The 13,018-nt window shown below is 35.5% G+C and overlaps 3 protein-coding genes across 4 annotated transcripts in view; 1 reads left to right on the plus strand and 2 right to left on the minus strand.

Moving 5' to 3' along the window:
* Positions 1–1,319: 1,319 nt before the first annotated feature.
* On the minus strand, positions 1,320–3,867 carry LOC124428301. 2 transcript variants are annotated; one of them, XM_046972236.1, is made up of 5 exons: positions 3,736–3,867; positions 3,106–3,356; positions 2,588–2,769; positions 2,297–2,463; positions 1,320–2,215 (listed from the first exon to the last, which is right to left on the minus strand). In XM_046972236.1, the coding sequence occupies exons 2-5, from the start codon at positions 3,344–3,346 to the stop codon at positions 2,014–2,016; spliced, it is 792 nt and encodes a 263-aa protein (XP_046828192.1). In that variant the 5' UTR covers positions 3,347–3,356; positions 3,736–3,867; the 3' UTR covers positions 1,320–2,013. The 2 variants fall into 2 exon arrangements, with proteins under 2 accessions (XP_046828192.1, XP_046828190.1); XM_046972234.1 differs by lacking the exon at positions 3,736–3,867 and having other exon boundaries at positions 3,106–3,460.
* A 386-nt stretch (positions 3,868–4,253) lies between these two features.
* On the minus strand, positions 4,254–6,960 carry LOC124428452 (guanine nucleotide-binding protein-like 3 homolog). The gene is made up of 8 exons (XM_046972484.1): positions 6,772–6,960; positions 6,530–6,634; positions 6,081–6,451; positions 5,607–5,994; positions 5,152–5,506; positions 4,856–5,075; positions 4,620–4,791; positions 4,254–4,530 (listed from the first exon to the last, which is right to left on the minus strand). Exons 1-8 carry the CDS (start codon positions 6,788–6,790, stop codon positions 4,436–4,438), a joined length of 1,725 nt encoding a protein of 574 aa, XP_046828440.1. The 5' UTR covers positions 6,791–6,960; the 3' UTR covers positions 4,254–4,435.
* A 231-nt stretch (positions 6,961–7,191) lies between these two features.
* Positions 7,192–13,018, plus strand: part of LOC124428449 (probable serine/threonine-protein kinase DDB_G0282963) — a 16,595-nt gene continuing 10,768 nt past the window's right edge. The window contains exons 1-2 of the mRNA XM_046972479.1: positions 7,192–9,132; positions 10,110–11,682. Of these exons, the coding sequence (XP_046828435.1) occupies positions 10,528–11,682 (1,155 nt within the window). The 5' untranslated portion in view covers positions 7,192–9,132; positions 10,110–10,527. The remainder of the gene's footprint in view (positions 9,133–10,109; positions 11,683–13,018) is intronic.

The raw sequence follows: 13,018 nt of genomic DNA on the forward strand, positions 1-13,018 counted from the left end.
GCGCTGATCTTGATTCTTTTTTCTTCTTTATCTTTGGAATTTTATAATATTATTTATAATAATTAATAACGGGGTAATTTAAAGCAAAATCGTATAATATGAATTTACAAACAAGTGGATAGAATGCGCTTTTAGGTCTAATCATATTTTTGAAAATATAAAATGAATCGTAATAATTTACGTACGCGAGCTATTTAATAAAAGTAAATAATTATTTCAGAAATAATCGTTGTGCAATTGATATCCCATCTCGGAAGTCCGACCTTTTTTTTCTTTTTTTCTTTTTTTCTTTTTTTTTTTTTTTGTTCTTTTTTGACGATAGAAAAAGAAATAAAGATAATAACGGAGTAGAGGACAACAAAGACGAGTCGTCCTCGCACGAAATTATGCAATAGCTTTTATCACAATCATTTACATAATCTTCTTTGAAGTGCTTTGATAGTTAGGTTTCAAATCAAGATTCTAATTTAGACTTGGAATTAAAAGGAAACGGATCGATGGAAAGATACGTATCGACATTTTCTCTTTAATCTGTCTCAGAAAATTTCTAACCACTTTAAACGTAACTTAGGACCGAAAATCGAATTAAAACGGAAATCTAGCCTCCACGTGAGACGCTGAAAGGCGAGCAGAGATAGTTTTCTCGTTTAGAGAGCAAAATGGTGTTCAAAGTGACTCCTTCTCCGTCTTCCTATCAAAAGTTTTTATCTAATAAACGATCTGGTTCTATTTAATAAATCATCGGTGACGCGTTAATAACATCTCTTTTACTTTAGAAAATTGTCTCTCTCCCTCTCTCTCTCTCTCTCTCTCTCTCTCTCTCTCTGTCTCTTTCTTTTCAGATAGTCTCATCATTCCTCTCGGGGGATTTATTTTTTAATATCTTTGTATCTAAAGAATGCTATTTTAGTCGAAGATAATATACCAAAACGATCAATCACCAAATTCCATTTTCGCGTTTTTGCAAATAGAAACGTTTAATAATAAATCGACGAAGAAACGAAACTGATCGTTGAAACGACGAGGGAATACGTCCGATCTATAAATGTAAAAAATATAAATAGTTTGATATTATGTTATAAAGAAAGAGAGGGAGGGAGAGAGAGAGAGAGAGAGAGCGAATAAGAGAATGACGAAGAATACACTAACTCGTACGAAGCGCGGAACGCAACTGAAGGAAGAGCGGAGAGAGTAGTCGCTTGAAAAGATCGCCGACGATGACTGAATTCGCGCGCACGCTAGGGAAAGAGCACGCCGATGGAGGGAAAGCAAGAGGAACGAAAAGGGGAGGGAGAATGAACGACTGAATCCTAGTGATCCTCCTTCTAGCAACTATCAAAGTGTATCCTGAAATTGTTACAACTTTTCTTCGCAATGCCATCGTAGAAAAAACATTATTTTTACATAAGTTTTTCGCATGAGACATCCTTAATTTGATTAACATTTTATACGAAATACCTAACAATTTATGTTTATGCAATATTATTATTCGATTGCCTTCTAACATATATATCTAACATATATATCGTCTTTTAATTATTGGAAAAATTTGACTTTCAAATGAAATCGAGTGGTGAAAATTACTAAATACTATTTATCGGAGTACTCAAAAGATCTCCCGTATTTTTTCGTTAACATTCAAACGTGCAATAATTTACCGAAGTGCATTCGGATGCAAAAGCTGATCGTTCGAACGGAAACACGTTCACCCGTATTTGCGAGGTTCTGCGAGGCAATAAATAACGGTCTGGCAGAAGGGCTGTTATAAATAATTAAAATTTCAGATGCAAAACACGAAGATAGGCATTTGATTTCGCAACACGTCGTACAGCATTACGCTAATCAATTTTAATTACTTCTATTTTTCCCTCTTTCATTTCTTCTTTTTTTTTCCCTCTCCTCGATTTCATTTCATACGCTTAGCGATCGAATTGCTAATGATTTCTCTTGACATCTAGACGTTTACGGTGCTTTTTAATATCAAAGAAGTGAGAAAAAACAGACGAGGATATTTCAATACAATCTTCTTCCCATCACTTTGAATGTCTTAAATTTAATACCAGGAAAGATTTCCTTTCCTTCCTCGTTTAATATCTGATCGTAATCTTTAGCTAAAAGAACTTCGAATCCACAACGAGCAGCTGATTTTTGAGAAATCGTCGAACTAAATATTGTCGCCGTCACGCCGATATTATACTCTCGGCCAATTTGTTCCCTAAGTGATAGAAAAAATATTATCATTGTAATACTCAATACTAATTCATCGATATGAGAAAGTATAAAAAAATTTCCTCACCTTACACTTAAAATCTGCGCACCAAGTTTATGGCCACGATAAGAAGGATGAACGCTCAAGCCAAAAGCAAACATGTATCTGTCCGTGTTATAATGCTCGTAAATCTTTGCATCTTTGCACAATTTCATTACAGGATCAATTAAATCCTTAGCTAAACATTCTTGAATCTAGGAAAAAAATGAGTAATCGTGCTTGAAATGTTTTTTTTTTTTTCTTTTTTTTCTTTTTGGCCGCAAGTACATTGTATAATTACAAGATACATGTCCAATGTACAATGCGTTATTTAGGTACCTTATAATTATCGAGTTTTCTATTGTCGTCTTTAATCTCATAGCCTATTATGTTTGTTCCTACTATTTCGGGTTTACCTCCCTTTGGATCCACGAGAAAAGCACCGACTGACAATCCTTGGTTTAAAATAATTGTCCATATATTTCGTAATTCTTGTACAGCCACTGGGTCTTCCTTTAAATCTATAAACGCGATCACATTCGTTCATTTTTTTTTTTTTTTTTTTTTTTTTTTTTTTTTTTTTTTTTTTTTTTTATATTAAAATATAAAAAAGATATCATATCGAGATATTTTTGCTAATTATTATCTCGTTTAGATGTCATATAGACATTTTTTTCCAGATTAATCGTAAACAAATAAATCAATATATATATAAAAAATTTGCGACAGATTTCACGATAACAGAAAGATAAGAATAATGACGATAAGAACAAAAGGAAGAGGAGAATCATAAAGACGATGGACTATGTACGCCTATTGATAAATAAATAAATTGTACGAATAATTGTACTACTCACTGAGACTGACACAGCAAGGCTCATCTATGACGAAATACGTAACCATATAATCAAGAATATCCTCGTATCTATCCTCTGGTATTTCTTGTAAAACGATCTTCACGGGTTTCGATTCACCATCAATAGTTTTGAATACATCTATCGTCTTCCAAATTTTAATCGGCCCAGGTGGTCGTATCGAAGGCAATTTTATCTCCTTCATATTAATATTTTTCTCACTTTCATCGGTAGCACGATTCATACTTCTGTTTCTTCAAAAAATTATGCGTAGAAGTAAGAAATTCGAATCAATGTATCATGTTCGCGTAACTGACGGCAAATATGTTCTACTTGATTACACAACTGTCTTTATAAAGGACGGATCCCTCGTGCAAGCAATAAATTGAAGAAAATTGTACACTCAATGTATTTTATCTTATACTTATAAATGATTAATTTTTCTAGACGTTATATCTTAAATTCATTCGATAAACTATTGACATTGCGTTACGATTATTTTTTTGATTTATAGATAGAAAATTTATTGATTCATGAATAATGAAATCATAATAATTTATCTTTAGTTTTCAGCTCTAAGATATTTATTTAAAAAAGGAGCTTATATAAATTTTATTTATGAATTATACTTACTTGTAAAAAGAAGAATTAAATATATATTAAATCGCTTAAGATTTCGTTAGAAAGTTCGTCCTGACAGATTTCATTCGGAAAACTTTTCTTCGTTCGTTAGTTCTCGCATCATCACGAATACGATAGTAATAAGAACATTAGCGAAAGAATGGGCCATTTTAAACTCGTTTATAGTTTACGTAAGTCATAAGAACGAACGATAATAAAAGGTTCGTTCTCTTAAATTATTAGCACTTAGAATAAGTGGAAAATTGTCTATTATTTTTCAACTAAATATATATCTATTCGAGTCTCGTTGAGAGCATGAGACTACGTTTTAATCATCAGTTTGATGATAATATATAAAAAATATCGTTGGAATGAATTTTACGTAATGACATTGCTACTCTATCCACCGAGTTTTTTTTTTTTTTTTTGTATAATTTTCTCGCGATTTTTAAAATAGCCCAGTCAATATCATATCGCTCCTACGCTAATGATTATAAATATTTTATAAATGGTTATCAAAGGGACACATGTTTACTAATTGCCACATATTGAAAGATAAACAATTATAAAGTTTTATTTATGTATCTCATGTTGTGAACAATTATTTTTATTTTACATTTGTTATCTTAGATTGACTTTTTTTTATACAGGATATACAATACATCAAAGGCTTTTAAAGATCACAGGAATTATAAATTAAACAGGCGTTAATTTACGTTGCTGTAAAATCAGTATTGAAATCATAATTTTCGGATGTCGTCAGATTAAATTCTCCCAATTTATCCGCTAGTGTTGCAGTTGCTTTCTCTAAAATTTTATAATTGATATTTATTAAATAAATTTACAAAGATTTTATAAGTTCACATTGTTCTTTTATAAAGATAAACGTCTGGTACCTCTTCGAGCTTTATCTTTTTTATCTTTTTTGTATTGAAGCTTCTGTAGTTTATTTAATTTTTGATTACCCTCCAATTCAAATAGCGGATCCGTCTTTTTCTTTTGCTCGGTAGAAATTAATTTAGGCTTAGTCTCGAGCTTCTTCTTTAATCTTTTTTCTAACTTGAATTCCTAAATGACAGACGGAATATACTTTCATATATTGGAACATTGGATGACACAAACGTCTACTTACTGCATCTTTCTGAATTTCCACTTCCATAACTGATGTAACAGGCCCTGTACTGTCAAATAATACAGGTTCCTTTATACTCTCTTTACTTGCTGCTTCTACATTATCTAACATCATTCTTTCTTCAGCAGCAAAACTTTCAATATCAAATTCTTTAGCCATTTTACTGACAATCTCTGCGGATAAGTGGCATATTGGCTGCTCAGGTGGCACTGTATAATACCTAAAGTACAATTTCGAGAATATAATAGGAAATTTAAGAGAGATAGATATACCTGGGTATTTGGTAGAGGACATACCTAATTTTTCCTGAATTCCAATCTTCTAAAACACAACGTGCAGCGGCTAATTGATTTGGAACGCCACCTTTCTTAAATTTTCCCATTCTTTTTGCTTTCAAAGCAAAAAATTCCTCGGGTGTAGAAAATTCAGGGATATCGTATAATTCCATGATATGCTGTTTAGAAATTCTTCGCAAAATTGCAGTAGCTGGTGTATAGGGATCCTTAAGAGCTTGAACCTTTACTGCATTTTTAAGAGCTACGGACGAATCATCTTCATTTGACGATTGACGACCAGCAAAAACTATACCAGGAGAATCTAATAATTTTATTTTTGAATCCAATTGTACTGCTTGCATTGCTTTTGTGACTCCTACAGGAGGAAACAAAAATAGTAATCATTATGAAAGAAATAAAAAGAATTGCTAGATTGTATATTCAATTTTTGATATTTTTGTATATTCAAAATATACCTGGTGTACTTCCAACATTACATGCTCTACTTCGTTTTAGAGAATTAATAACACTCGATTTTCCGACATTCGGAAGTCCAACAACTCCTACTCTAATACTTGTCTTTATATTACCACTATTTCTACAATAATTTCCTAGTAAGGATAATAATAGTTCAGCACCAAAACATGTTCCACCTTGAATCATGTGCTCTGTTTTCTTTCCCAATTTTCTTCTGCCTAATCTTTTGGCTTGATCTTGAGTAGAAGCTTTAAATGCAATCGCTGGTAAACTCCCACGCAAATACTTCAACCATTGATCTAAATTTTCTCGTGGTACAAGATCCGCTTTATTCAACACTATAACTAATCTCTTATTACCCTTTGCCGATTGTACAGCTTCTTCTACCTAAATTAAGATAATTAATTAAGCTGGCTATGTTATTCTTGATAATTATCTATGTATTTATTTGCCGTATATATTTTTTTATTTACCTGTTTGCATCTAGTACCTAACGGATCTCGTGCGTCAACAACTTCTAAAATAACGTCAGCAGCATCTAAAACTTTCTTAAATTCTTTGTAATATGCCTTCAATGAATTTTCTTCTCTGGCAACAGCGTTTTTAATTTCTTGACTTTTGTCATCCGTATCCATAGCTATGTCATGTTCATCGTCTTTCTTTTGTGCCTCTTGTACCAATCCTTGTAGGCCATTCCTTGCAAGTTCATCACGTTTCTTTTCTCGTGCAGCTTCGCGCTGTTTCTTCTTCTCTTCCTCATTTTGCTTTTTCATTGCTTCTACTTCTTTGAGTATATCTTCTTTAAATGGGCACTGATTTGGAACTTCGATTACCTTAGGTTTTCCTATTTTAAAGAGAAGTATTTTATAAATAGATATCATGATTTATAATATAATTTAACAAACTCAAATTTGCAAGATACCTTTCAATTTTTTTTTAGCTTCTTTCCTCATCTTTCGATTATGTTCTCTGACCTTCTTTTCTATTTTATATCTCTTTCTTGCCGGTATACGTTTACTTGGTTTCTCTGTTAAAAAAAAATTTATGTTAAATAAGATAATAAAATGTGCAAAATGAGAACATTCTAAATTTTGTCAGTAATTGGAAAAACTTCTTAACCTATGATTTATTTACTGATTTCTTTACAATTGCAAAAGAACTTACTCAGACAAAACTTTGCCATCCTTTTCTTTTATTTATTTAAAAACGTCTCTATAATATAATGTTTATATTATTTCCAATTTTTGCCCTTGTTTGTTAGCATGCGGATTGCTATAAAAATAATTACGTGAGTGCATCGACGTCGAAACAAATTAGGTTAGAAATTAACATGTTGAGCAACATAGCCGCGCAAAAAGTTCCTTGGCGCTAACACTTTCCGCGTTATGATATTAGATGTTTTTAATCATTGAAAACATTAATTTTTTCGTAACTATTTTTTGATTCACTCTTCCTATAAAATAAATATAAAAAAAAATATATATATATACATATACAAATCGATAATTGAACGTAAATTTTCCATGTACAGTTTATCGTTTAAAGGAAATAATAGTTTTTAAACAAGTAATTAACGGGAATCATCGTGGACTATCGCACTTGAATGAAGAAGAAGAAGAAGAAGAAGGTGCACTTCAAAATATTATTTATTTTAGTCATGCATTTTTTCTACTAATCGTTCTAGTTTCGTATTACATGAAAAATTCATTAACTATACTTTCATCGTCTTGATCTGTCCTAGAGCAGAATGAACAATTGAAACGGTGAAAGGCATTGTTATACGCATATGAGAATTCTCACACTTTCATTGGAATTTATAAAAAGCGTTAAAAAATACTCCGCTAAACGCACATACCCGCTTATGTATGTATACAAACACACATATACGTAAACGTTGTTGGGAGAGAAGAGAACAGAAAATTCTCACAAATTGTTTTCCCGTGCGAAGCATCGTACTTTCGTTTTTGTGATCAAATTTCTCCATAATATTGATAATCCGAATCCATTGTTTAATCTTTTATGAAAGAATGATCATAGGGAAATCATGGAATCAATTTATTTAAGAATATTGGACATATTTGGGAAAACATTGATGATGTCTGATATATAAAAAATACTCGATATGGTAGAGCATTTTAAACATTTTTTTTGTATCCTTTCTTAATTCCTAGCATTGAAAGAAAAAAATTCGTTGCATAAATAAGAATATGTAATATAGCAATGTTCGTTCTATCAACGTCGATGCGAAGCGCCATTGACGGAAGGGAAAGGACTCACAGTAAGTTCTGGTATGACCAGAAGGAGGCGCCCAATCCCGCACCCTCATTCATATCCGTAATGGCTGCTGTCTAGCGTTGTTCGCTGAGTGCGTTCTCTTCGCGCGCGCGACGGAGAGAGCGCGAGAAAACGGGAAGGAGAGGGAGAAAAATAGAGTGAGAAAGAGAGAGGGAGAGCGTGAAAAGAAACTCCGGACGTGCCGTCGTGAAAATTCAGTGCGCGCCGATCAACGTCGCGTGGTGTGAAAGTGTTTGGTTGTCTTTAAAAACATTCGTTATTCTCCCGTGCAACGAAAGAACGCACCACTACGGGAATACTCTACCACCGTTGCAGTAGTAGCAGTTAATATACACGAAGCACACTCTGGGATTCTCCTTCTTTTCCGAGATGGACCTAGTGCTTTGGATGTGTATGTTTGGATGCGTGAGAGAGTGAGTTAGTGCGCGCGAGCGTAAATGTGCCTATGCGTTTGCCACTACTGGTGGTAGTGAGTGTGTTTTTCTCGTTTGTACGATTACACGAGGAAGACGACGACGACGACGACAACGACGACGACGACGACGACGACGACGACGACGACGACGACGACGACGACAACAATAACAACAACAACAACAACAACAACAACAACAACATCAACAACGACGACGACGACGAAGAAGAAGGCGCGTGGACGAGCGTCCTTCGTGAATTTATTCAGGAGAAGGAAGAAGATAGCAGATAGGTGAAATTGAGGCGGCGCTTGTTCGTTACCTTAATCCTGACTTATCTCCTCGAGACGAAGAAGAGAGAAAGAGAGAGAGAGGGCAGAGTCTGTGCTAGACAGAAGGAGGGTGTCGCGGTGTCGTCTCGAGTTAACTTAGCGTCGTAAACAGAAAAGTGACAGCCCGACTTGGATGAGGAAAAAGAGAGAAAAGGATAGAAAGAAAAACGACGTGTTGGTGGACATCGTCGAGACGAAGGAAACCCATCGACGACGTTCGGTGCTCACTCTGCCCCGCTACGAATTCTCCACCGTGGTTCAAGGTCTTCTAAAATCATCCAAGTACGTGCAGTCGTCTGCCTGCCAAGGCTCCTCGAGAAAACGATTTCTCCTTGCAAGAAAAACGATTCGCTTTTCTTCTTAATTCCGTTGCTATCTGGTGAACGACGACGACGACGACGACGTTGACGGTGATGTTGACGTCGAGAAAAGAAACGTCGAACGAGCGTGCCTTGGAACGTGAAGAGAAAAAATAACAGGAACAGGTGTGTAGATATTGTCCAAGTTTTCATTTTCAATATTTCTTAGTATTCTGCTTATTAATGATGCTTATATAAAAGACGAACAAATAATCTTTGGCTCGTTACAAAAAAGCATCATCATCATCATCATCTTATTTTTCCCAATAATCATGTGCAACGTTGATCATTGAGCACTGATTGGCGCATTTCGAATAATATTTTCAAATGTTATCGAATAACAAAAAATTGTTTAAATAACTCGAAGCGAATAACTCGTCGTAAGGTGTTCGCTCGAGATAAACTGCTTGAAGTAATTATATACGGGCAAATTGTAAATCCTGATAGACCTATATTAAGTTAAGAATACAGAAAGAGAAAAAAAAAAGGAAAATTTGATTTGATCCCATCTTCGTAATTACCAGCACGTGGAACGAATTTTGTATATTTGGTTTCGACAAGAATCGCGACACATTACATTTTTATCGGCTTATTAATAACTACGTGTGTTTAGCTGGCTAATAAAAAAAGATTTACCGATGCACCGATCTTAATTGTGGTCGATCGTTATAACGAATAAATTAATATACTTAAATTATTCAACGTGCGAGCACGAAAGGATTCGAATGTATTTTTCCTTTTTAAATTATTAATAATGATGATAAATTATTATCCGCGCGTCTATACGTATATAGCCGAGTATGAAATAGATGTTCCTTACCGTATTCAATTAAGATTAGAATGCGTCCAAGCGAGTTCGTTTACGTAACTAACCAGATAATCGGTTTACCGGTAACGATCGTAGCTATTCGCGCGTCGATCAATTCGATGCTTTTTACGCGATACAAATACACCGTAGAAACGTATTTCAATGAAATAATTGTGGCGATCATTTTTTTCTTTTTCTTTTTCTTTTTCAAATATAAATTTTAATCGACTTTACAGTAGTTATTCAGTAAGTTATTCCGGATATTATTTAACTCATAGACGTATTCATGTCGTAGGTACGAAAGGAACAAGAGAATTTTGAAAGTTCATTCAAGAGAAGAGAACGTGTGCCAATCGATGAGACAACAGAGTCTTCCTTTCCGATCGTTTCGAATGATCGTTCTTAAACGATCGACTGTGATTTAAAATCGTGATTCTACTGCCAAAAGAGGAGACTTTCGAAGTTGAGAGAGAGAGAGAGAGAGATGCCAAGCTGTTAGATTAGTTTAGAGAGCTCGCATAACTTGGAAGTCTTCCCGAAGAAGCGTCGTTGCTGATTCGAATTTAAGAAGAATTAATCTCTTCTAATTCGTCATTAACATTGACATCGAGGAGTGTCGTTTATATGGCAATGCGGTACCATCATCGTCGAACTTTATCGCGCAGTTATTATTCGTGCTACACAGAGTGGAAGTTGGAGGAATAACAGCGAGGATGTTCGGGAAGGTGCCATCCAGTATCAATTCGAACGCAGGCCCTGGACCACCCCATCAAAATCCTACGAATAAAGTCCCTTACGTCAGGCCAACGACTGGGACGACGTGCCTTTCGTGTTACGAAGTACCAACTGTTCAATCTAGTACTTCCGATGAGAAGGCAAAGTCTTGGTGTCCGGTGTTATCCGAGTCATTGCCGTGTAATCCTTCGCAAGATCGTTCCTTACCCCTATCCACTTCGTCCTCCGTTACGGAGATAAACGGAGCCACGAGAAAGGAGCAACAAGCTACGTTCTCGACAAACAGGAACCTGCAATCCAGCAATAAATCCTCTTCTTCCATCAAGGACTCTACAAGGATCCACAGATGTTCTTCCAATCCCAATTGCCCTGGTCTGTCGAGTACAACTACGAAAACTTCTATTGGTTGTCTCTCGCCGAGATCCCAAAGGATTGCCATCAGCTCTTCGAATCTCGAGTCAAAACTGACGAGAAAACACTCTGTCGGTAGTCGAGAATTTGCAATTAGCAGAGAATTGTCTTCGTGCAAGTCTAACTTCAGAGACTTTGTTCAATCGAAAAACAACGATGCTACCTCTGAAAGCGTCGACGAAGTTCCGAGCGTCGTCGAGGAGTTTGTCGATCCTTCGACGATCCTGACGAGCGCTACTTCGACCGTTCATCAAACACGAGTCACACAAAAATCCGCGTCTAGGTCGAACTCGACGGGTGACAATCCTTGTTGCTTTGAAAGAACGACGGAAAGAGGCGAGCCCAAGGATCATTATCATCATCATCAACATCATCATCACCATCATCATCATCGCAACAATCTTGCCCGAACACCAGCCGAACTTTTGCAACAAAATTGCATCGACTTCGTCATTCAGGATTTACCGACCGAATTGCAATCCTCGCCGAGAAGTTACAAGGATCGTGAAAAAACTCGTGACACTTGGAGACCAACTGAGATGGAGGGAAATTTGTGTGGACTGAACTCTTGCTCCGGTGACTCCTTCCAAGATGGTACCTCCACCAAGAGGAGAACCGGTGCATCCTGTCAAGCGCTAAGGCACGCCGTTGCTTCCTTGAATCGTCTCGATGACTTTTACATGGAGAAAATTGGCGCTGGTTTCTTTTCCGAGGTCTACAAGGTACAAGGCTACGTTAAATCTACTTTAGATTTTATTTTATTTATTCTTTGACCGATTGCAGAGGAAATTTCGTAGAAACCGAAATCTTCCATTCGATGACAAAATGCTTCGATGATCGAACTCATTATCAAAGAAAGGCTTGTTAAAACATTATTTTTTTCTTTTTTTTTTTTTTTTCACTCTCTTATCGAACCAATTGTTCCACGAGACAAATAAATTCGTAGAAACTCACGAATACAGTTCCTCGCGCCAAAGGAATGTTATCTTTTGCAGATTAGTATCGGTTTAGATAAGATATGGTTGCGCGTCGAAAACGAGCACGCAGAATTACGACGGACGAGCTTAGAACTCCTTCCCTCTCTACACTTCGTAAAATTTAAATCGCGCTCTGACTTGCACTTCTCCTAGATGTAATCGGATCTTTATATTTTTCCTATCTCGCCGGAAACTTCTCTTTCATTTTATTTACAAGAAATTATCGACGTATCTTTTCCTTGAAAAGTACAATAGCGAATCTTAAGTAAGTGATAATTATTGCACTAATATCTGTTGATCGTTTACACACGTCAAATGTTGCATTCCAACTGACGAAAAAATAAGCAATAATATGCGAAGCGTGCACGAGCTCGATGAGTTCTTATTATTCTAAGCTTAATAAATGCTTAGTGTAGCGTGGAATATGTATCATGAATGTAATCAGAATTAGATATACTGGATAACAAAAAGGAAGGAGAGCGATTGTTAGTTATCGTTATATAAAACGTTTTCATAAGGAAAGCGGGAATCGTCGTTGTTTTTCGAATACTTCCTACTCCTAGTTTCATTTCAATCTTTTTCAGTTCAATTCTCGAGAAAATTGAATCAAATTTCGTATTGTACTAGATATCGGTAGAAAAATCTTCCTTGTGTTAGACGAATGAGATTTTAGAAAGCGCATTAGTCGTTTAGTACACGTGACGAATGTTACTGTTTGACGTATAGCGGCTCGGATGCTACGATTTAACCGACAGATGCATCCCAGAGAGAACGTGTGGTAGTTAGAAATGCGTTAGAGAGAAGGTACCTATGTTTAAAAGCATCTGGAAAATCGATTCTCTCTTTTCCTCGATTTTTCAATTAGAAAGTGTATTACGAACGGTCTACGCGAAGTCGAAGTAGAATGAAAGTAATCGATCAATTTGTTTCTTCGACATATTATCTCTAAATGATCGATACTTTATATACGAAGAATTACTTTATATACGAGACTTTTTATTGCTAATTCACATTCTAAGTATGTATGAATAAAAAGAGGGAGGCAGGGAAAAGGCAACATGTATGTAGGGTCACACTTGCT

The sequence above is a fragment of the Vespa crabro genome, chromosome 12 (assembly GCF_910589235.1).
Source record: "Vespa crabro chromosome 12, iyVesCrab1.2, whole genome shotgun sequence".
Taxonomy (NCBI): domain Eukaryota; kingdom Metazoa; phylum Arthropoda; class Insecta; order Hymenoptera; family Vespidae; genus Vespa; species Vespa crabro.

Coding starts and splice junctions, on each gene's coding strand:
- LOC124428301 (XM_046972236.1), bottom strand. CDS start 3,346: ATGAATCGTGCTACCGATGAAAGTGAGAAAAATATTAATATGAAGGAG. Junction 2,770..3,105: donor GCCTTGCTGTGTCAGTCTCA/GTGAGTAGTACA, acceptor TCGCGTTTATAG/ATTTAAAGGAAGACCCAGTG. Junction 2,216..2,296: donor GCGCAGATTTTAAGTGTAAG/GTGAGGAAATTT, acceptor TCTATCACTTAG/GGAACAAATTGGCCGAGAGT.
- LOC124428452 (XM_046972484.1), bottom strand. Junction 5,995..6,080: donor TAGGTACTAGATGCAAACAG/GTAAATAAAAAA, acceptor ATCTTAATTTAG/GTAGAAGAAGCTGTACAATC. Junction 5,076..5,151: donor TGGAATTCAGGAAAAATTAG/GTATGTCCTCTA, acceptor ATTGTACTTTAG/GTATTATACAGTGCCACCTG.